This window comes from Pelodiscus sinensis, chromosome 5, assembly GCF_049634645.1.
Source record: "Pelodiscus sinensis isolate JC-2024 chromosome 5, ASM4963464v1, whole genome shotgun sequence".
NCBI classification, from domain to species: Eukaryota; Metazoa; Chordata; order Testudines; family Trionychidae; genus Pelodiscus; species Pelodiscus sinensis.
This window is the reverse complement of record NC_134715.1, coordinates 133,769,787-133,792,662: the sequence shown is the minus strand read 5'-3', so window position 1 is coordinate 133,792,662 and position 22,876 is coordinate 133,769,787. Positions and strand designations below refer to the sequence as shown.

Genomic DNA, 22,876 nt, shown 5'->3' with positions numbered 1-22,876 from the left:
TGCCGCCCCCACAAGTCCTGCCAAGGCCTGGGGCGCACAAGGGAGGCCATGGCCACGCCAGCTGGGCTTGGCCACGGGGCTGCGTGCACCCGGGGGAGGGTAACTCGGCGCGGGAGAACTCCACACACTTCCCCCAATGAGCCCAGGGCGAGGGGAGCCGCCGGAGAGGCCTCCAGCCCTGGCAGCTTTGGATCAGGTTGCGAATGGTTAAGGAGCGACATTTCCTCGGGCTCTGTAGTATTTCCACTCGCTTGGAAAGCAGCGAGGGAAAGGAACCAGCTCCAAGAGGGAAGCCAGAGCTGGGTGTGGCCGAAAGGCGAGGGCAGCTGGGCCGAGCGCACATAGCAAGCCAGGAACCGGGAGCCAGAACTCCTGGGCTCTGCTTCTTACTTTCTGTCCGCTCGGCACATGGGCTTGGTCAGGTGGCTTCTCCCCCGGCTTGCCCCCATGCCCGCCGGCCCCGTGCAAGGCGAAGGGGAGGCGCTCGGGGGCCTGCAGGCGTGGAACGGCTCCCCGGCTGGAGCGATGGCCCGGCCGCAGGGTGGGAACGCCCCGGCCCCCGTGTGACCGCAGCAGGGGAATCGGGCTGGTGTCGCCCGCAAGCAGGCCGCTTTCCCACGGGCCGTGGCGAGCGAGCCGGGCTGCCTGTGTTTAAAGCTCTCTCTGTTCAATACTACCTGGGCCCTTCCCCATCTCTCCCCACTCCTGCCAGGTCCCCCCCAACCCTCCTCCCCGGGGCTCACGGTGGGCCCGGCGTTGCTCACCTCTGAGGTCCGGAGCTTGGATCCCGCCTGTCTGAGCCGCTGGCGCCGTTAGATCCAGCTGTGCCGCTCTGCCGTGCACGGCTGGCCCCCTGCCAGAGCCCCCCCGCGAAGTCCCCCGCCCCGCCCAGGGATCTGCCTGTGTCTCCGCAGCCCCCCTTCTCCCAGCGGCCGGTCATGCCCGGCAGGTCTAAGCCTGGCCCCGTGCGCTCTCCCCCGACAGCCCGCCCAGCTGCACGGCCGCCTTTCTTTATGGCTTCCTCCGGCCTCCCAGCGGCCCTTCCTCCACCCTAACCCGGCCCAGCCCAGGCAGTGTTTCAAATTGCAATTCCAGCTGCAGAGGGGAGCGGGAGGGGGCTGGGCCAGCCGTCTGGAGGGACGGAAACCTAAGCTCCCCGCTTGGCCCACGCCGGGGCCTCCCGCAGCCCCTGGTACAGGAGGCCGGCGGCGGCTGAGAGCCCCCTGGCAATCTCGGTCCCCCCCCGTCGGGGGACCCTGCTCAGGCTGCTGGGCAGAGAGGGGCTCCCAGCGCGTCCACGGGGCCGGGGCGGCGGGGAGACGGGGATGCTGGAGAATGAGGGAGAGACCGAGGGTCCAGAGTAGACGTCCTTCCTTCCATCTGTCCGTCCGTCCATCTGCCCGTCCGTCCGTCTGTCCATCCATCCCTCCATCCTTCCATTTGTCCCTCTGTCCTTCCGTCCCTCCGTCCTTCCTTCCATCTGCCCGTCCGTCCGTCTGTCCATCCATCCCTCCATCCTTCCATTCGTCCCTCAGTCCTTCCATCCATCCCTCTGTCCTTCCGTTCCTCCGTCCTTCCTTCCATCTGCCCGTCCGACCGTCTGTCCATCCATCCCTCCATTCGTCCCTCAGTCCTTCCGTCCATCCCTCCGTCCATCCCCCTGTCCTTCCGTCCCTCCGTCCTTCCTTCCAACTGACTGTCCTTCCTTCCTTCCATCCCTCCATCCATCTGCCTGTTCTTCCATCCATCCCTCCATCCTTCTATCCTTCTATCCATCCCTCCATCCCTCCGTTCGTCCTTTCATCCATCCCTCCGTCCTGCCATCTGTCCATCCATCATAGGAACCTAAGAGCGGCCAGCCTGGGTCAGACCAAAGGCCCATCCAGCCCAGTATCCTGTCTGCCCACAGTGGCCAACGCCAGGTGCCCCTGGGGCGGGCGGGGCTGCCACCTGGGTTGGATGACTGACCCCTTGCTGCGAGAAGGGCACCGCTCCCCCTGGTACTACGATGGGCAGCTCTGCCGGGCAGCAATGGCAGGGTGTGGGGTGGTGAATAATAAATAAATAAAAGTCCTAGAACCCCAGGGCCGGAAGAGACCTCAGGAGTCATGGAGTCCAGCCCCCGGCCCAGAGCAGGACCAACCCAACTCAACCCTCCCAGCCAGGGCTTGGTCAAACCGGGACTTAAACACCTCTAGGGATGGAGATTCCACCCCCTCCCTAGGGAACCCAGCCCAGCGCTTCCCCACCCACCTAGGGAAATCGTTTTCCCTAATATCCAACCTGGACCTCCCCCGCTGCAACTTGAGCCCATTGCTCCTTGTTCTGCATCTGCCCCACTGAGAACAGCCTCTCTCCAGCCTCTTTGGAACCCCCCTTCAGGGAGTTGCAGGCTGCTCTCAAATCCCCCCTCACTCTTCTCTTCTGCAGACTAAACAGACCCAACTCCCTCAGCCTCTCCTCGTAGGTCATGTGCTCCAGCCCCCGAATCATTCTGGTCGCCCTCCGCTGGCCCCTCTCCAATCCTTTCTGCAGTGGGGGGCCCAGAATTGGACAGAATACTCCAGATGTGCCCTCCCCAGAGCCGAATAAAGGGGAATAATGACATCTCTGGATCTGCTGACAATGCTCCTCCTAATGCCCCCTAATATGCCATTCGCCTTCTTGGCTACAAGGGCGCCTGTTGACTCATATCCAGCTTCTCATCCCCTGCAATCCCCAGGCCCTTTTCTGCAGAACTGCTGCCTGATCAGCCGGGTTTGCTGCCTGACTCACAAGCCTTATGTGAGCGCCACAAGGCTACTCAGGAGCGCTCGCTGGCTGGGAACATTCTGCCCAAATCATCAATAAATACCCCCCGCTGCCCCCTGCCTAGCCCCAGAGCGTCTCGGATTAGCAGTGCTCGTGTGTCTGTGGAGCCGGGCTGCATTTTGGGGAAGCCCTTGGACACAATGACAGGGCCGCCAGGGGCTCCGCTTCTGGGCCCAGCGACCAAGGCCCAGCTGGGCCTGAAATTCCAAATGCTGCCCACCCGCCCGAGACGTGTGCGTGAATTGCGAGCCCCGATCCGAGCGAGCCGGAAGCCCCTGCTCCCCGCCTGCCCGGGGCCGTGCCCAGCAGCGGATATTTTTGTTTGCCAGGCTCCCCGCTTTTTTCAAAGCCAGCACACAGAGCGCACCCTGGAACACGCCCTGCCGGAGCCGGGCGCTGTCTCTTCCTGTCTCACAATAGAGCCCAGTGTTTATAACAGTGGACTTCGGCTGAACTGCGACAAATAGCCAGCGCCAGGCATTGACAGGACGGCGGCCGTCATGCCCGGGGTGGGGAGGATTAGAGCCATGTTTGCAAGGCTCCTCCTCATTTGTAAGATCTTGGCTACGGGCGTTTCTTGCGGAGCCACATTAGAAGTTTGTTCCCCACTGGGCAAACGTGCTTTAAAAATAGGCCGAGGGGTGATTCTCCGCCCTGTGAAAGCCCCTTCTGACAGCGTAATGGGACTTGCCTTATACTCCCCCGCACTCATTTAGATCCATATGGCTGCGCGGTGTTGCTGCATGGTACTAACCAGCTGCCAGGCTCCTCCCCAGAGGTGGCTGCATTTTGGTGACTGGCAAAGCACTCCTGGTGTGGGTTTGGATAGCAGCGTCTGGGGGAAGACCCCGGGTTGGCAAGCACAACGCAAGAGTAAGGTCAGCCCAAGACTTTTAAGATGCCACCCGGGCCCCTCTGTTCGGCAGAGGTCTCTGTGCCTCAGTTTCCTGATCTGCAAAAGAAGAATTACAAGACTGCCCCCTGTTGTACAGTGGATGAAAAGCACCCTGGGAGGGCTGCTTATTAATTGCTAGTGTGTCTCTCCATCAGCCTCCTTCTCCCAGCGCACATGCTCCCATTCTTTTCCGGTCGCCAAACTCCCTCCAATGACTTCCTTCTAGGCTGCTTTGTCCAGCCACGCAGAGGCAGAAGGGGAGAGAACACGCCCCCGTCTGCCTAAGGTGGCTGCCTTGGCACTGAGAGGTGTGATCCTCCAGACAAGGTGTGATCCGCTGCCTGGGAGAGGTGTGATCCGCTGGATGGGAGAGGTGTGATCCGCCGGATGGGAGAGGTGTGATTCGTCGGACAGGAGAGGTGTGACCTGCTGGATGGGAGAGGTGTGATCTGCGGGACAGGAGAGGTGTGATCCGCTGCCTGGGAGAGGTGTGATTCGCCGGATGGGAGAGGTGTGATTCGCCGGACTGGAGAGGTGTGACCTGCTGGATGGGAGAGGTGTGATCTGCGGGACAGGAGAGGTGTGATCCTCTGCCCGGGAGAGGTGTGATCCTCTGCCCAGGAGAGATGGGCAAACTTACGAAATTCAGCCGTTCCTTGGCCACTGGCCTGAGCCTCGGGGCCATGGCTGTGCAGCCGGCTCCTCTAGCGAATGGGGTGTGCCGTCTCGGCCGAACGCCTGTGGGTTACGTTGGGCCCCTTCCGGCAGGTGAAGGAAGCGAGGGCGGGCGTGCCCTTCGGAGGGCTCGTCTCCAGCACACGCCTCTTGGACCCTCCGGGGCTCACTCTCCTCTCCCATGTTTGGTGGCGGAGGGGAGCCCTCTCCCCTCCCCCGCCGTCCCACCCCAGCACCTCTCTCTGGGTGGCCCGTTCAGCGCTTCGCTCCCCACGGGGCTGAGGCCGAAGGCTCCGTTACGGGGAAGCTCTTGTGCTGTGGGCGCCGGACGGAGCTGGGACCCTCCCATGGGCTGCACGCCAGGGACCCACAAGCAGCCCCAGACGGGGATGACTTGGGGGTGCCGGGGTCTGTCGGCCAGGACGGAGCCAGGGCCAGGCCCTCCCTGGCGTCTGCTCTCTAGGAAACGATTCATGCTCAGCCGGACGGCCAGCCCAGCGGCTGACGCGCTCGAACGCTGCATCCACCCCCGCCGCCCACTCAGCCGTGGGCCCCCGGCAGGAGCTCACACCAGCGCCCGCCCGCACAGGGCCTGCGTGATCACACACGTGTGCGCGTCACACGCTCCCAGTCCTACCCACACTGCACATGCAGCCCCCCCAAAACAGACACAACCTCCTCTTCGGCCCATGTCCTCCTAACGCTTCTCTGTGCCACACACACACAGGCGTCCACACACACACACAGGCGTCCACACACACACACAGGCGTCCACACACACACGCAGGCGTCCACACACACACGCAGGCGTCCACACACACACACAGGCGTCCACACACACACGCAGGCGTCCACACACACACACACACAGGCATCCACACACACGCAGGGCTGTGTCCACTGCCTGAAGCGGGGGAGGCCACGCGGTGGCTGGAAATGAGATTCCAGTCCAGGCAGAGACATGGGTTCATGGAATCACAGAGCTGGCAGAGACCTCGGAAGGTTAAGTCTAGCCCCCTGCTCTAGCACACGACAGGTGCAGCACTGGGGGGGCACCCACGCTCAGCCCAGGCCGTCGGGGGTCTAGACGCAGGCAGCTGGCCTCACGCAGCCGGTTTTAGCGACCAGCGAGGGGACGAGGCTCCCGGATCGGTTGGTTTCCTGGGGCCAGGAGACCTGCTCCCGGCTGCGGCACGGTACACGCCCAGAGCGCCAGCCAGGGAGGGACCACAGGCCCCTGCCGCTCCCCTATAATTCAATCCCCAGGCAGCCCCATAAATTGCCCCCTTCTATAGCCACACACCACACACGCCACTCACATGCTGCCCAGTGCCCTCCACACACACTCACATACACATGCACAAACGCGAGCACATATGCACACACATGCGCACGCACACATGCACGTGCGCAGACACGTGTACGCACACACATATGCACACACACGTACGCACAGATGTGCATATGTGCACCCACACACATACATGCACACGGACATGCACGCGCCCACGCGAACACATACACGCACTTGCATGCGCACACACATATGCACACACATGTACGTAAAGATGTGCATATGCGCACACGCGCACGTGAGCACGCACACACATACATGCACGCGGACATGCATGCACACACACGAACACACACACGCATATGCGTGCGCACACACGCACACACACACACACACACAGACACGCACACAGACACACACACACACACACTCTCCTGACTTCCCCAGGAAAGGATTGCTAAACCTGCCTCCTCCCTCCACTCCTGCTTCCAGGACCTTTAATCTCCCTGGGACACTCTGAGTGGCTATTGTCCCCGGCCTCAGCAGCATGATGCCAACTTCCTTCCCCGGCCCCACCTCTTCCCCTGCAGGATCAACACACCGGCCAGGCCACAATGGGTGCAGCTGCCGGGCGTCGATCCAAGCCGGGGAGGGCTCTGAACAGACGCAGGCCTCAGCTACGTTCCCCAGGCTGACTTGCTGGGAAGCGCCGGCCACACGCAGAAACAGAGACGCCTGACCGGTCACAGTTCAAAAACTGGGCACAGAATTGTGGAGAGGTTATCTCCCGGACAGGGAAATCAGGACTGCGTGAGGGGAGGTGGGGGGGGCTATTTCCAGCTCCGCCACTCACTCACTGTGTCACCTTGGTCAAGGCACTTCACTTCTCTGTGCCTCTGTTTGCCCAGCTGTCAATTAATGCGCGTATCCTGCGTTTATCTATATTACAAGGCCAGAGGGAGGCTTTACATGTGTAAAGTGCTTTTGCATCCTCCAAGAACAGCTGTACGCAGCATCCAAAGGAGCACAGGAGCAGACGGTGGCACCACATCGGTGCCGAAGCTTTGTTGGCTTTGTCAAAAGTTTCTGCTTGTTCACAAAAATGTCCCTGGCATTTTAAGTCAAAATCTGTATCCAAACAGTCCTCAAAATATGTCGTTTATCGAGAGACCAGTTCAGAGCAAGAAACCCTGCTTTTCCCCATGTGAAAACGGTCAGTGACCGTTCCTATTAAAAATAATCTGGCAAAACCAAGGGGGGAAGGGCCCGTTTTAAATCTGATGAAACAGACCCCGCTTGGAACCATCCAAAGCCATTTTGAAACCAATAAAAGAAAGTTCTTCTTCAAACTTCAAAACAAATAAAATGACGTTCTTCTTCACACAGCGCACAGTCAACCTGCGGAACTCCTTGCCTGAGGAGGTTGTGAAGGCTAGGACTGTAACAGCGTTTAAAAGAGAACTAAATAAATTCATGGAGGTTAAGTCTATGTAGGCTATTAGGCAGTCTGGGTAAGGAATGGTGTCCCCAGCCTCTGTTTGTCAGAGGGTGGAGATGGATGGCAGGAGAGAGATCGCTTGATCATTCCCTGTTCAGTTCACGCTCTCTGGGGCACCTGGCTTCGCCACTGTGTGCAGACCGGACACTGGGCTAGATGGACCTTTGGTCTGACCCAGCCTGGCTGTTCTTGTGTTCTTATGATCATTTCCCTGTTTTCCAGCCAGCACAAGATGCTGCAAGAATATTCGGTCCAACAGTGCACAGCTGTAACAGGCCCCGGGGGGCCATAGCACCGCTCGGACGGGCAGCGGGAGCGAGGTACGCTGACAGCGAGTGATTAACGAGCCTATAATGGCGGGAGCTGGCTCTCTTCAGCGCTCAGTTCCAGAGGCCAACATCTGGATTGTTATTAAGGCGTCAGACGTGAGCAATCTGGGGCGAGGGGTGAGCGGGGCTCCGTTCAGTGATGCCGTCCACCTTCATTTTGATATAATCCAGCACACGTTTGTTTTGTAGCGCGCGTTGCTTGGAGGCGGGGCGAGGGACCGCACAGCACGGCAGGACGACAGCGTAGCGATCGCTTTCTAGGGACGGCGAATCCTCCGCAGCCTGTGGGCCGATGGTTTAACTGCCTCCCGGTAGAGTCACGTTAACGTCATTGGAATACGAATGGCTGGTCTCACAAGGTAACGGCTACGCTGCACAGTTATTCCGGAATAAACGATTCCGGAATTGTTCTTCTGAAATTGCTTATTTCGAAATAGCACGTCTACGCTGCAGGGAAGCCTCAAAATGAGTCCGAGGGAGGCTTCCCTAACACAGATGTATTAGCTCGATTTAGAGTCCCAGGAAGAATAACTTAGGATGGCCCCGGGGAGGGGCTATTTCGAAATAGCAGCTGCGGAGCGTCGACACACGCCTTATTTCGTAGAATGAGCTTTCCAGAAGTCGGAATAAGCCGCCTGTTATTCCAAAATAACCGTGCTGTGTAGACACGCCCACAGAACCCCGTGTAGCCCGAAAGCTTGTCTGTTTCACCAGCAGAAGTGGGTACAATAAATATATCGCCTCCCCTCCCCTCTCGCTCATATCCAGGGATCAACACAGCGACAAGAACACCGCAACCAAAACGTCACAACTGACAGGTCCCTCGGCCAACCCCGCGGACTCCAATGGTCCATCCAGCTCAGTATCCTGTCTGCCAACAGTGGCCAGTGCCAGGTGTCCCAGTGGGAGTGAATCAAACAGGGAATGATCAAGCCATCTCTCTCCTGCCATCCATCTCCACCCTCTGACAAACAGAGGCTGGGGACACTATTCCTCACCCAGCCTGGCTAATAACCTTTTATGGACTTAACCTCCCTGAATGTATCTAGTTCTCTTTTAAACCCTGATATAGTCCTAGCCTGGTAAGTCTGTGGAACTAACAGACAGGATCAAGCCCCTTGGCTACTAGTTTTAGCAGATTCCTCTGTGGATCAGGGACCGCGAGAGGGATGACTTGCACCCTGGCCACTCAGATGCGGTTTCTAGACACTAACCTTGTGGTGTGATGGGTGTGTTTGCAATGTGCGTGTCCACGGATGGCTCCGGAGCTGGCTGGGAAACTTTTCCCCGACACACTACACAATTGAAAACGGTCTTTGTGTGTCTTCCACAGAAATTTTTCTAACAAAAAAAAATCATTTTTCTCCACGAATTTGGGGCTTGGGCCAAAGCAAGAAAAACGAACCCGATGAAGTTCTGGGCTCTGAAAGGGAAAGGTGGCCGTTGCCAAACACGGAAAGGGTTTGTGGTTTCCAGATTTTCAAGGAAACCTCCGAACTGTTATCAGGAAAAAGAAAAAAAAGAATCATTTCCCGGACAGCCCTGGGGAGCTCTGGAACAAAGGAGCCGGAACAGCCTGACCAGTGGCAGGGACGCTGGGTTGGGAGATTCTGAACCCTGTTCCCAAGGGACCCCTTTCTGGAGAGCAGCTGAGCCACTTAGACCCATCCTGTCCTTGGCCGAGCCTGCCAAGAGGGTGGCCAGCAGTGGTTGGTCTCATGGCACGGCCGAACGCCTATTGAGCTGTGCTCTGAGACCCCACCCACTCAGTCCATGCCACGCTCACCAACAACTGGTCCTTGGTGTAAGAAACTGAGGAGCAATCCAACTGCCCTCATAGAATCAGAGGGTTGGAAGAGACCTAGGAGGTCACTGAATTCAACACCCGGCAAGGGCTCTCCACCAGAGAAGTGTAACCACCAGCAGGTGGATTTGAACCTGGGACCCCTGAAGTGGAATATAGGAGCCTCTATCCTCTGAGCTAAAAGCCAGCTGGCTCCCAGCCCCTGCTGTCGAGGGCTCTTGGTCTTAACTGTTGCTGTGGTCTAGGTGCCACTTGCAATGCACAGGAACCACATTAGGTGTGTGGGTTACAGAAGCAAATCACATCATGGAACAGGCGTAAAGACCCTGAGAGAACCTGCTTTGTTGCAGAAATAACCCCCCTTCGGACCACCCAGCTCTCGTCATCACCCCACTGGAACTCAATGGGGTATCGTCAGCTACAGCCCATACTCCATGGGGCCCCCATCCTGCAATACCTAAAAGGGAGTCCCACACTAAAAGGGCGTTACGAGGGGGTGGGAGAAGAATTGTTCCCCTTGGCCTCTGAGGACAGGACAGGAAGCAACAGGCTTAAACTGCAGCAAGGGAGGTTCAGATTGGACATTAGGAAAAACTTCCTGCCTGTCAGGGGGTGAAACACTGGGATAAATTGCCCGGGGGGTTGTGGAATCTCCGTCCCTGGAGATATTGAAGAGCAGGTTGGACACACACCTGCCAGGCATGGGCTAGACCGGGGTACTCCTCACGCGGCCCGTAGGCCACATGCAGCCTGTAGCCCCTTTGTTTGCGGCCCGCGGGGCAGTTTGGGTTTACGTGGGGCTCAACATGTGGCCCACGGGCGGGATCCTTTGAACGTGGCCTCCACTGGGGCCACGCTCCACAGCGGCGAGTCAATGTAATGCTCTTCTTTTGAGATGTGTCTTCTCTTAGGCTGTGTCTAGACTACAAGCCTCTGTCGGCAGAGCCATGTAGATTAGACACATAGGCAAAGGCAAATGAAGCCGCGATTTAAATGATCGCAGCTTCATTTAAATTTACATGGCTGCCGTGCTGAGCCGATTAACAGCTGATCAGCTGTTTGTCCGCTCAGCGCGCTAGTCTGGACGCTCCTGTGACGTAGTGGGGGGTAACCTGCTAACTCTCTGGCTGCTGTCTGTAGCACCACCGAGCAGACAAGCGATGAGTCACTATGCAAAGAGGGTATCCCAGCTGGTTTGGCCAGCTGACCCCCATGGAGAGGAACAAAGGGAGGTGGATGCTGCCCTGGCTGGGGGGCAGGGCTGGAGGGGAGTGAGTGAGTTCCTGGCTGGAAAGCAGGGGAGAAGGAACTGGGGAGGGGGCTGGGATCCCCCCATCTCAAAGGGGGCACTGAGGCCTCTTAGCCCCAGTTCCTGTAACCAGATCACATCTGTGCTATGCTGTATTCTGGAGGAGCAATAAACCACCTGTATTCTACTGGCTGGTGGAGTCTGTTTGTGCCATTTCGGGGAGCAGGAGACGGGGGACCCCCAACGCGCCGTCACAGCTCCCCTGCCGACATCAAAGCCCTTTGTCGGCAGCCCCGTTATTCCTCGTGGGATGAGGTTTACCGGGGCTTCCGACAAAGGGCTTTGATGTCGACAGGAGAGCGTCCAGACTAGCGCGCGAGCCGACAAACAGCTGATCAGCTGTTGGTCGGCTCAGCGTGGCAGCCATGTAAATGTAAATGAAGCCGCGATCATTTAAATCGCGGCTTCATTTGCCTTTGCCAAAACAACAAATCTACATGGCTCCATCGACGGAGCCATGTAGTCTAGACGTACCCTTAGTCGTTCAATTCCTGGACTGCCATCGCTCATTCAAAGGGCTGTCATACGGGTAACTGTTGTATTTTATTAATAGCAGCAGAACTGACTGAAATGGGGCCTGTGTGTTGTGTAGCCTTGTCCTAATCTTTGTATTCATGCCCGTCCGTGTGCAATAAGCTAGGTGCATATATTTGCATATATGCAACCACACTTAAGTTGCAGCCCCCGGCATGTGCTGTGGGTATCATTACGGCCCCGGGGGCTTCCAAAGTCGAGTAGCCCTGACCTAGAGGGTGCCTGGTCCTGCCGTGAGGGCGGGGGACTGGACTGGATGACCTCGCGAGGTCCCTTCCAGGCCTAGTGATCTACGATTCTGTGCAATGTCGTGAGCCCCTCGTCTGGCCTCCAAACACCCCCTCGGCCTCACGAAGCTCGTTATGAGAACGAGCGCCCCACACACCCGGACCCTGCAGCCACAGCAGCGCCGCAACAGTGATCGACACCCCCTCCAACGCCCTGGCCAAGGTCCTAGGGCCCGTCTTACACATGCCCCTCGCAGCACACGGGGCCCCTCGTGCAAAATGCCCCAGGGGAAACCAGACGTGCCCTGCGCTCTCGAGTGAGCCCGCACAGGACAATGGGAACCCTCCCCCTCCTGGCTGGGCACTTTTCACACCGCGGCCACCTCGCCCTCACGGCCCCCTGCGCCTTTGGAAAGGCGTGCCCCCGGGCCTTGCACTCCCAGCGCGGCTGGGCAATCCACGGCCAGGAGGAGGCCCTGGGGGTATGCCCAGCACAGCTCAGTCACCCCCTAACTGGCTCCCTTTTGCGCGATGACCACAGGGGCGCTCACAGGCCACTGCAGCCCGAACGGCCCCCGAGTCGGCGCTCACCCCTTAGCTAATTGGCCACGTTCACCTTGTGCTTCGCTGGGCACCCGAGTCCCTTGCGCCGCGCGGGCGGAAGCCGGCGGCTTGCCTCCAGCAGGCGGTCCGGTGACAGACACCCCCTCGCCCGCCTGGTCTCTCCGGTCTGCAGTCGGGGCATGTCTACACGATAGAGCCGTGTCGGAAAAGCCGCCGTGTTTCCGACAAAACTGGAGTTACGTCCACGCCGCAGTCGCGTTCTTCCGCAAGGACATCGGAAGGACAGCGGGGTATTTCCGGCGGGGGCAATCCTCATTCCACGAGCAAGAAGCCTTTTTCCGAAAGAGCTCTGTCGCAACCCGGCCTGTGTGGACGGGAAGAGGGAGTTCTTTCGGAAGAAGAGGAAGAGGAAAAAGCCGAGGTGCTGTGCTGGCCTCTCCGCCCAGAGCAACCACAGCCGACACGCGAGCGTCCGTTCAGTGTGGACGCTGTCGAGAACGCAGATGGGTTTTTCGATGCGTGTGGGCAGCATGGACACTGTCTTTTGGAAGACTTTTTTTTGGAAGATCTCATCCGGAAAAGCTTCTTCCGAAAGGAGCCGGCCGCCTAGATGTAGCCTGGCCAAGTGTCCTGCTGGCCTGGAAGATGCCAATGGAAATATTTTCAGGGGAACTCCCGTCCCACCAAACCCGGGGGAGATGGAAGCTGCTTCCACACTCAGATCCGGTCCCATGAACCAAACAGCAGCTCTTCCCCGGGCCTGCGATGGGGCCTTGCGTGGCGAGGCCGAAGGCAGCGTTGCAGCCGCCTCGGCCGGGAGCAGCTGACGTCGGCTTGCTGCAGAAGGTTCACATTAGCACTCTCGTGTTTCGGTGCGGTGGTACGTTAACCCGCCCCCCCCGCCCCGCCGCCTGTCCCAGGTCCAAGCCAGAGCGGGCTGTGCGTCTGGAAAGCATTACCCGGCCGGCATGCGGCATGACACACTAACGAAGAGAACATGGAGCGCCGCTCCCCAGGCGGAGACCTCAAAACCAGAGCCGGGTGTGCATGAACCCCCCCCCCCCCCCCCCGGTTCCCTCCTCGAGCGCCGCTCCCCAGGCAGAGACCTCAAAACCAGAGCCGGGTGTGCATGAACCGCCCCCCCCCCCCCAGTTCCCTCCTCGAGCGCCGCGGCAGGAGTGACAGGCCGCTAAATATTTGCTGAACCGGCCCATCCGGAGTTCTGTCTGGGAAGGCAAATGAACTCAGAGAGGGGCCATGTGGGGGAGGGGGTCATGTTGAGGGGAGGGGCTGTGCAGTGGGGAGAGGGGCCATTCTGGGGAGAGCGGCTGTTTTGGGAGAAAGGGGCTGTGTGGGGGGGAGGGGGAGGCTGTGTGGAGAGAGGAGCCGTGCGGGGAGAGGGGCCATTTTGGGGGAGAAGGGCCATGCGGAGGCAGGGAGAGGACACGGGGGGGGGGAGGGAGGGGTCATGCAGGGTGGGGAGGGGCTGTGCGAGGAGAGGAGCCTTTTTGGGGGAGAGGTGATGTGCGGGGGGGGGGGAGAGGCCATGCAGGGGGGAGGGGCCGTGCGGGGGGGGAGAGGCTTTGTGGGGAGGGTGGCCGTGCAGGGGGAGAGGCTTTGTGGGGAGAGGGGCCGTGCAGGGGGGAGAGGCCGTGCGGGGTTGGGAGGGGCTGTGCGGGGAGAGGGGCTGTTTTGGGAGAGAGGGGTCATGGGGGGGGAGAAGCTTTGTGGGGAGAGGGGCCGGGCAGGGTGGGGAGGGGCCGTGCGGGGAGAGGGGCTGTTTTTGGGGAGAGGGGCCGTGCAGAGGGGGGAGAGGGCCATGCAGGGGGGAGAGGCCGGGCGGGGTGGGGAGGGGCCGTGTGGGGAGAGGGGCTGTTTTGGGGGAGAGGGGTCATGGGGGGGGAGAAGCTTTGTGGGGAGAGGGGCCGGGCAGGGTGGGGAGGGGCCGTGCGGGGAGAGGGGCTGTTTTGGGGGAGAGGGGCTGTGCGGGGGGGGGAGGCTTTGTGGGGAGAGGGGCCGTGCGAAGTGGGGAGGGGCCATGCGGGAGAGGGGCTGTGCGGGGGGGGGGAGAGGCTTTGTGGGGAGAGGGGCCGTGCAGGGGGAGAAGCCGGGCGGGGTAGGGAGGAGCCGTGCGGGAGAGGGGCTGTGCGGGGGGAGAGAGGCTTTGTGGGGAGAGGGGCCGTGCGAAGTGGGGAGGGGCCGTGTGGGAGAGGGGCTGTGCAGGGGGAGAGAGGCTTTGTGGGGAGAGGGGCCGTGCGAAGTGGGGAGGGGCCGTGCGGGAGAGGGGCTGTGCGGGGGGGGGGGAGAGGCTTTGTGGGGAGAGGGGCCGTGCAGTGGGGAGGGGCCGTGCGGGAGAGGGGCTGTGCGGGGGGGGGGGAGAGGCTTTGTGGGGAGAGGGGCCGTGCGGGAGAGGGGCTGTGCGGGGGTGGGGATAGGGGCCGTGCAGGGGGAGAAGCCGGGCGGGGTAGGGAGGGGCCGTGCGGGAGAGGGCCGTGCGGAAGAGGGGCTGTGCAGGGGGGGAGAGGCTTTGTGGGGAGAGGGGCCGTGCAGTGGGGAGGGGCCGTGCGGGAGAGGGGCTGTGCGGGGGGGGGAGAGGCTTTGTGGGGAGAGGGGCCGTGCAGTGGGGAGGGGCCGTGCGGGAGAGGGGCTGTGCGGGGGGGGGGGGAGAGGCTTTGTGGGGAGAGGGGCCGTGCAGGGGGAGAAGCCGGGCGGGGTAGGGAGGAGCCGTGCGGGAGAGGGGCTGTGCGGGGGGAGAGAGGCTTTGTGGGGAGAGGGGCCGTGCGAAGTGGGGAGGGGCCGTGTGGGAGAGGGGCTGTGCAGGGGGAGAGAGGCTTTGTGGGGAGAGGGGCCGTGCGAAGTGGGGAGGGGCCGTGCGGGAGAGGGGCTGTGCGGGGGGGGGGGAGAGGCTTTGTGGGGAGAGGGGCCGTGCAGTGGGGAGGGGCCGTGCGGGAGAGGGGCTGTGCGGGGGGGGGGGAGAGGCTTTGTGGGGAGAGGGGCCGTGCAGGGGGAGAAGCCGGGCGGGGTAGGGAGGGGCCGTGCGGGAGAGGGGATGTGCGGGGTGGGGAGGGGCCATGCGGGAGTGGGCCGTGCGGGAGAGGGGCTGTGCGGGGTGGGGAGGGGCCATGCGGGAGAGGGCCGTGCGGGAGAGGGGCTGTGCGGGGTGGGGAGGGGCCATGCGGGAGAGGGGCTGTGCGGGGTTGGGAGGGGCCGTGCGGGAGAGGGGCTGTGCGGGGTGGGGAGGGGCCATGCGGGAGAGGGGCTGTGCGGGGTTGGGAGGGGCCGTGCGGGAGAGGGGCCGTGCGGGGGGGAGAAGCCGGGCGGGGTGGGCAGGGGCCGTGTGGGAGAGGGGCTGTGCAGGGGGGGAGAGGCTTTGTGGGGAGAGGGGCCGTGCAGGGGGGAGAAGCCGGGCGGGGTGCGCAGGCGCCGTGCGGGAGAGGGGCTGTGCGGGGGGGGGGGGGGGGGAGAGGCTTTGTGGGGAGAGGGGCCGTTCGGGGGGGGAGAAGCCGGGCGGGGTGGGGAGGGGCTGTGCGGGAGAGGGGCTGTGCGGGGGGGGGGGGAGAGGCTTTGTGGGGAGAGGGGCCGTGCGGGGGGGAGAAGCCGGGCAGGGTGGGGAGGGGCTGTGCAGGAGAGGGGCTGTGCGGGGGGGGGGGGGAGAGGGGCCATGCGGGAGAGGGGCTGTGCGGGGGGGGGGGGGAGAGGCTTTGTGGGGAGAGGGGCCGTGCGGGGGGGAGAAGCCGGGCGGGGTGGGGAGGGGCCGTGCGGGGGGGGGGGGAGAAGCTGTGCAGGGGGGGGAGAGGCTTTGTGGGGAGAGGGGCCGTGCGGGAGAGGGGCTGTGCGGGGTGGGGAGGGGCCGTGCGGGAGAGGGGCTGTGCGGGGTGGGGAGGGGCTGTGCGGGGTGGGGAGGGGCCGTGCGGGAGAGGGGCTGTGTGGGGTGGGGTGGGGAGGGGCCGTGCGGGAGAGGGGCTGTGCGGGATGGGGAGGGGCCGTGCGGGGGGAGAAGCCGGGCGGGGTGGGGAGGGGCCGTGCGGGAGAGGGGCACATGGAGGGAACCGCACGCCCTGCCTCCCAGCTGGCAGAAGGAAGCTGCTCAGAAATGCCGCGTCCTTGGGTCCTGCCTCGGACTTTAGCCAGCCCCCCCCCCCCCCCAGGGCGAAGTGCGAGGCCTCTCCCCAGCCCTGGATCGCCGGGCACCGCCCCCCGCAGAGAAGGACGTTTCCTGCCTGGCCCTGGCTGTTCGGAGCGCAGGGGTGTCTACACTCACTGCAGGGGGGGGACGCGAGTCCCAATTAGGGGCTTTCGTCCGAACGACCTAGCCCGGGCCGCGTGTCGCCGCAGGCAGGGAGTCCGAACTGCCGGGCATTTAAAAATGGCGGCGCCTGGGAACATGCAAATAAAGGCCGGGATATTTAAATCCTGGGCTTCATCTGCGAGTTCGAATGCCTACGTTAGCCACCCTAGTTCGAACTAGTGTCGCCACCCTCATGCCCTGAAAGGCCCCTCCATGGTCCTAGTCTTGTCTTCCCTGAACCGGTTACTGCAGCTGCTGCTCTGATTCACCTGTCAAATTCTCTTAAGAACATCAGAGTGGCCAGCCTGGGTCAGCCCAAAGGCCCTTGCCGCCCGGTGTCCTGTCTGCCTAGTACTTTTTTGAACCCTGTTAATGTCCTGGCCTTCACACCATCCTCTGGCAAGGAGTTCCACAGGTTGACTGTGTGCAATGTGAAGAAAAAACCCTGCTACTTATTCATTTCATTTGGTGACCCCTTCTTCTGAATTCTAATAAAATCCTGCAGTGGTGAGTTCCACAGGTTTATCGCACAGATGTGGCGGCTGTCACTGGACGGTGCTGTGACTCAGTTTTTGATTAATGGGTTTTTGTCTTGTATCCTTCCGCACAATCATGTTTTCCCAGTGCTGGAACCATGGTATGGCCCCATCAAGATCTCCCATGGTGCGCAGTTCCTCCAGGAGCTGGAGCAACCAACGTGGTTTGTGTTTGGCTGAAATCTCACGTGTCTGGGTCCTTGGAATAGCTCGACTCCTCCAGGGTGAATCTCAGGCTGCTGGAAGCTTTTCCGTGATCTCAGGCGGTTCACCGACCACAGAGCAGATGCCTGGTCTCTGAGCTGCCGGAATTCTTCATTTTTGCTTGTGAGCACTCCCGGAGGGGGGAGCGATTCCAGCGAGCCCAGCACGGCTGCACACGCGTGTTTGCCATTAGACACCCCGTCACATAGCAGCAGCTGTCGTTTTCGCTGCTTTCCGTCATGCCGACAGACCTCGGCCGTCGCCCGCCTCTCCTGCCTGAGCGCAAAGACACGCCCCTGCTCGCCAGCGCTGTCGCGGGCTCACCGATCGCCCGCTGGCCGGGCCGCCACGAGAGGGGGACAGAGCGCTCCGTCGAGCAGACATCGGTTCCGTGGGTCGGCGCTGCTCTCTCCCACACCGGACGGGCCGGCGCTCAACGGGCACAGGGGGGTGGCTCTGAGCCTTGCTGGGACGCACGGGGGCTGACTCTGTGGGTGCCCCAGGAGCACCCATTGAGCGCTCCCAGCCAGCCACGGTGCATGCTCAGGGGCTGGCTCCGCCCCCCAGGAGGGGTGGGGCCTGGGGCGAAAGGGGCGGGGCTGGGACTAGCCTTCCCTCCAGAGTTGTCTGAGGCTTTGAATTAAAAATACAGCAAAGGGCTTGGGGGCCCCGCGTTGCCTGGCAGCCGCGGTGATTGACAGGGCTCCCGGCTCCGGCCCCTGCCAGGGGAGCACCACAACCAGGAGCCGGGAGCCACTCAAACAGCATCCGGCTGCCTGGGCCACCGCCTGGCGATTCGGACCCCTGGGCCTGGGGGACCGGGCACACGCCCACTCGCTTGGATGGGGTGGCACCTGGCTGCTCCAGCGCTGGATAATCACTGACTGTACCAGACTCCTCCAGCTGCAGCGCCTGCTCGTGGGGAGACCCTGCAGGGCTGCCCGTCTGCCTCAGTTTCCCCACAACACGCTTCAGCCTGCTCCCGCCAGACATGACAGGGGCCCCCCAGCCAAACCGCTTGGAGGTATTCAGCCCCTTCCACGGTCACACAGAGCCTCTGTCCTAGCCCCAGCAACGCCAAAACAAGGCGCTTTCTGTAGCCGCTCTGGCTCGGCCTGCAGCCCCCGTCCGCACAGAGATGCCAGGCAGCGACTGCCGGCCTCCAAGCTGGCCCCGGGGCTCTGGTGAGCCCAGGCCTGACAGCCAGCCAGCCCCTCGCCTCACACAGGGCAGGCGGGGTCCTCTCCCCCACCCCACTCGCCTGCTTGGCTCTTGTTAAATCCCACAGCCTGGACAGGGAGCAGGCAGAGCGGCCTGGCCTCTGGCCCCGTCATAGGCAGGGTGGCCTGTTACACCCACCGCCCTTTTGACAGACATCCCGACGGTAACCCTGCCCTGGGACGTGAAGCCGCGTTGTGTCCCCACAAAGTGACTGAGGCAAAGGGCTGGCGTGTTCTTCCCTGGCTGGGCTCCGTTCCCAGCGAGGCTCCCTCGGGCAAGTCACCTAAACGACGTGCTGCCTCAGTTTCCCCCAGGAGAAGGAGGCTAACAAGCCTGGGAGCCCGCACAATGCTCCAGGCCCTCTCTCTAGCTATCGTCTGGAGCCGGGGGGGGGGGGGGGGGGGGGGGGAATCATTTTTGACTGGAGGCTGCTTCAGAAATTTTTTAAGTGGCCTTTGGCCGCCCGGAAGGGGCGGGGTCTCGGGCAGAAGGGGCGGGTCTCGGGCAGAAGGGGCGGGGCCAGGACACTTCCATGCTTCCCAGTCTACACACCCTGATTGGTTTTGGGAGGTGAAGTCTTTGTCCCCCTGCACCCTGGCAGAGAGAACCGCCAGCTGTTCAGAACAGCTGGCAGTTCCCTCTAGGAGGAGACCTCACACACTCCCCCCACCCCTCTCCACCAGGCCAGTCAGCACCTAGGGGTGGGCGAGAGCACAAAGTCTCTCACTTCCTGCCCCCCGGCGTGCGGCGCGTAGAGTCAACTGCCAGAGCAGACTCTACGCCCCGCGAGCTCTCCTGTCCCTAGGATCTGACTGGCCTGGGGGCGGGGGACCGGCAGGGCCTCTGGGGGCCGGATCCAGCCCACGGAGGCCCTTTTGCCCACCGCTGCTCTGGAGCTGCCTTCGTTATTGCTGTTCATTAGTGTTAATGTTGCAGCTGTGGCTCAGAGCTCCGCTGGCGGGGCGCCCTGACGCTAGGCGCTGTACAAACCCAGCCCCAAGGCTGGGCCCCGCCCCGAAGACAATCCGTAGTGGAAGGGACCGGTCGCCATCGGACCCAACCCGCCCCTCACACCGGACTCCGTTCGCTGCACCAGGCAGCCGTGGGGCGGAGCTGAGAGACGGGCCCACAGAGAGAAGGAAGGGGCCTGCCTGCACCAGCCACATCCCAGGAGGGACAAAACAGGGTCTTTATTCACTGGATCCTAGAACACTAGGGCTGGAAGGGACCTTGAGAGGTCTCCGAATCCAGCCCCCCGCCCTCACGGCAGGGCCAAGCACCCTCTAGACCATCCCTGAGAGATGTGTGTCCAGCACATCGGCCCTGGTGTGTCCAACCTGCTCTGACATATCTCCAGAGATGGGGATTCCACAACCCCCCTGGGCAATTCATTCCAGTGTTTAACCACCTGGACAGGCAGGAAGTTTTCCCTAATGTCCAACCTAAACCTCCCTTGTTGCAGTTTAAGCCCCTTGCTTCTTGTTCTATCCTCAGAGGACAAGAACCATTTTTCTCCCTCCTCCTTATGACACCCTTTTAGATACATGAAAACCGCCATCATGTCCCCTTCAATCTTCTCTTTTCCAAACTGAACACTCCCAATTCTTTCAGTCTTCTCTCCTAGCTCATGTTCTCTAGACCTTTCATCATTCTCGTTGCTCTTCTCTGGACCCTCTCCAATTTCTCCACATCTTTTTTGAAATGTGGTGCCCAGAACTGGACACAACACTCCAACTGAGGCCTAACCAGCGCAGAGCAGAGCAGAGCAGAAGAATGACTTCTCGTGTCTTGCTCACAACACTCCTGTTAATATATCCCAGAATCATGTTTGCTTTTTTTGCAACAGCATCACACTGTTGACTCCTATTCAGCTTGTGATCCACTATAACCCCTAGATTCCTTTCTGCCGTATCCTTCCCAGACAGTCGCTTCCCATTCTGTGTGTGTGACACGGATTGTTCCTTCCTAAGTGGAGCACTTTGCATTTGTCCTTATTAAACATCATCCTGTTTACCTCTGACCATTTCTCCAATTTGTCCAGATCATTTTGAATTATGACTCCATCCTCCAGAGCAGTCACAACCCCTCCCAGCTTGGGATCATCTGTAAACTTAATAAGTGACCTCTCGACGCCAACATCTAAATCACTGATGAAGATATTGAACAGAGCCAGTCCCAGAACAGACCCCTGCGAAACCTCACTTGTTCATTTTTTGCACCTGCTGGAACGGCAGGAGCAGTGGTGCCCAGGAGGCTCTGGGGAGGCTCCCTGCAGGATTTGAACTCATTGAGGGCTGGCCGTAAGCCTGCTTGCCCAGGAACAAACGCCTGCAGGGAACTTGTACCAGCATGTTCGCAAACTACCCTTCCCTGGAGATCTGTTAAGGAAGCAGGGTCCCTTAACTTCCTGGTTCCAGTGCCGGCTTGGAAACTGAGGCACAATCCCCTGCTCTGCCACAGAGCCTGGCTGTCCCCTTGGGCAAGTCCCTTGGCCCCAGATCCTTGAAGGGAGTCAGGTGCCTAACCATCTCCGTGTGCACTCAAAGCCCAAGCCATGCGACAGGCTGGGGACCGACTGGCTAAGCAGCAGTTCAGCAGAACAGGACCTGGGGATTGCAGGGGATGAGAAGCTGGATATGAGTCAACAGGCACCCTTGTAGCCAAGAAGGCTAATGGCATATTGGGCTACATTAGGAGGGGCATTACCAGCAGATCCAGAGAAGTGATCATTCCCCTTTATTCGGTGCTGCTGAGGCCACATCTGGAGTATTGTGTCCAGTTCTGGGCCCTCCACTACAGAAAGGATGTGGACGCATTGGAGAGGGCCCAGGGGAGGGCAATGAAAGGGGGCTGGAGCTCATGGCCTATGAGGAGAGGCTGAGGGATTTGGGGTTGTTTAGTCTGCAGAGAAGAGCGAGGGGGGATTTGAGAGCAGCCTTCAAGGTTCCAAGAGGCTGGAGAGAGGCTGTTCTCAGTGGGGGCAGATGCAGAACAAGGAGCAATGGGCTCAGGTTGCAGTGGGGGAGGTCTAGGTTGGATATTAGGACAAACGATTTCCCTAGGAGGGTGGGGAAGCGCTGGGCTGGGTTCCCTAGGGAGGGGGTGGAATCTCCATCCCTAGAGGTGTGTAAGTCCCGGTTTGACCAAGCCCTGGCTGGGAGGGTTGAGTTGGGTTGGTCCTGCTCTGGGCAGGGGGCTGGACTCCATGACTCCTGAGGTCTCTGCCAGCCCTGGGGTTCTATGAAAACCTCTGCCCATTGCTTGACCCACCGCAGCCCATGCCATGTACTCCGGCCCCAAGCCCTGCTGATGGCCTGGTCACTGAGCGTGGCCTCACGCAGGGCACCGAGATGTTCCACGCTCCCTTTTGCCTGCTGTCCCCAATGCAAAAGGATCATCTTAACCCTGGTCAGCCACACCCGGCGGCCAGCTGGAGTCGGAACAGCTGAAAGCCCCGAGAGAACCCCCAGAGCCCTGGGTGGACCTGGTCCCTATGTGGAGTGAGGTCTGCCATGGGGTGCCAATCAGAGAGATCCTTCCAGAGCCACCAACTCCGAGAGCAGGCTCCGGGCTAGCTTTCCCGACCCCTTTCCACAGCCAGGACTTAAGCCGTGGGTTTGGTTTTCAGGCCCCTGTTTAAACCTTCCCCTGCGGTAGCAGAATCTCAGACACATCGTCTTGATCTTTGGATCCAACCAGCTTTGGGCAGCCACCTGCTCCTCCGGCGTTGTGTGGAGGATGCCGGCAGAGACAGGACAGAGCGCACAGCCCTTGACCCACCCGTATAGACCCCTGTGCTGGTCCTGGGCCCCCAGCCAATGTGGAACCTCCAGAGAACAGAGGGGGCATAAAGTCACCTGCCCAGACAAGCCCCACTCAGCTACCCCTGGGATCGCATCCAATACTGTAACCAGGGGAGGAAGGAATCGAATTGCATCGGGAACCGTCAATTTCACGGGACCCGCACAAAATGACAAAAGATTTTCCATCGATAATGAACCAAAATGGGCAGACGGGCAAAGTAAGAAAAATGCTACTTGAAAAACCTCGCTAGACTCCAAATGCCGCAACTGAGGACTTTTAAGCTCAGCTTGTTACAGGTGGACTGGCACCTTGTTGATATATGTCAGTATGCGCCTGTTCTTACACGGGCTGCCGACAAGTGTTTTCCCACTTTATAAAGATTTTACTTTGGACTCCCAACCTCTACTGGCATTAGATTATTCCCTTCCCTGCCCCCAGCATTTCCTGCAACTGCGCACATTGAAATAGATGAAAAATGCTGAAAAACAAACAGCGAGATGAACCGTCAACACTGCACAAAACTACAAACCGCCAAGACTAAGTTTAGCCCTTGCGGGCTAACCAAGAAGTGAAACTAACAAGACCAAGAAATGGAAACTGAATTTCTTCCCAGGCCCTTTCTGAGTCGGGCCCTTGGAAATCATGAGATTGGCTTAAAAAAATCATGAGATTTGGAAGCTAATTATTTGGAAGATAATCTTTACCTCTTGGTGATGGAGCCTTTGAGGTTCCCGTTTCTAAGCTTTTCTCCACACCCTGGACAGCCAGAGACTTACTTTTTGAAGAAAAAAAAGAGGTGGGGGGCAGGCATAAGGAAAAGTGGCCCGAAGCACCGGCCGTAGCAGGAGCAAAGCTAACTGGATCGTTATTAAAATACTTCGGG

General features: G+C 60.4%; 1 protein-coding gene across 1 annotated transcript in view; it reads right to left on the bottom strand.

Moving 5' to 3' along the window:
• LOC102445302 (heat shock 70 kDa protein 12B-like) overlaps nt 1–12,763 on the bottom strand; it is a 48,739-nt gene extending 35,976 nt beyond the window's left edge. Inside the window, exon 1 of the mRNA XM_075931081.1 lies at nt 11,993–12,763. Within this exon, the coding sequence (XP_075787196.1) occupies nt 11,993–12,673 (681 nt within the window). The 5' untranslated portion in view covers nt 12,674–12,763. The remainder of the gene's footprint in view (nt 1–11,992) is intronic.
• Between the last annotated feature and the right edge of the window lie 10,113 nt (nt 12,764–22,876).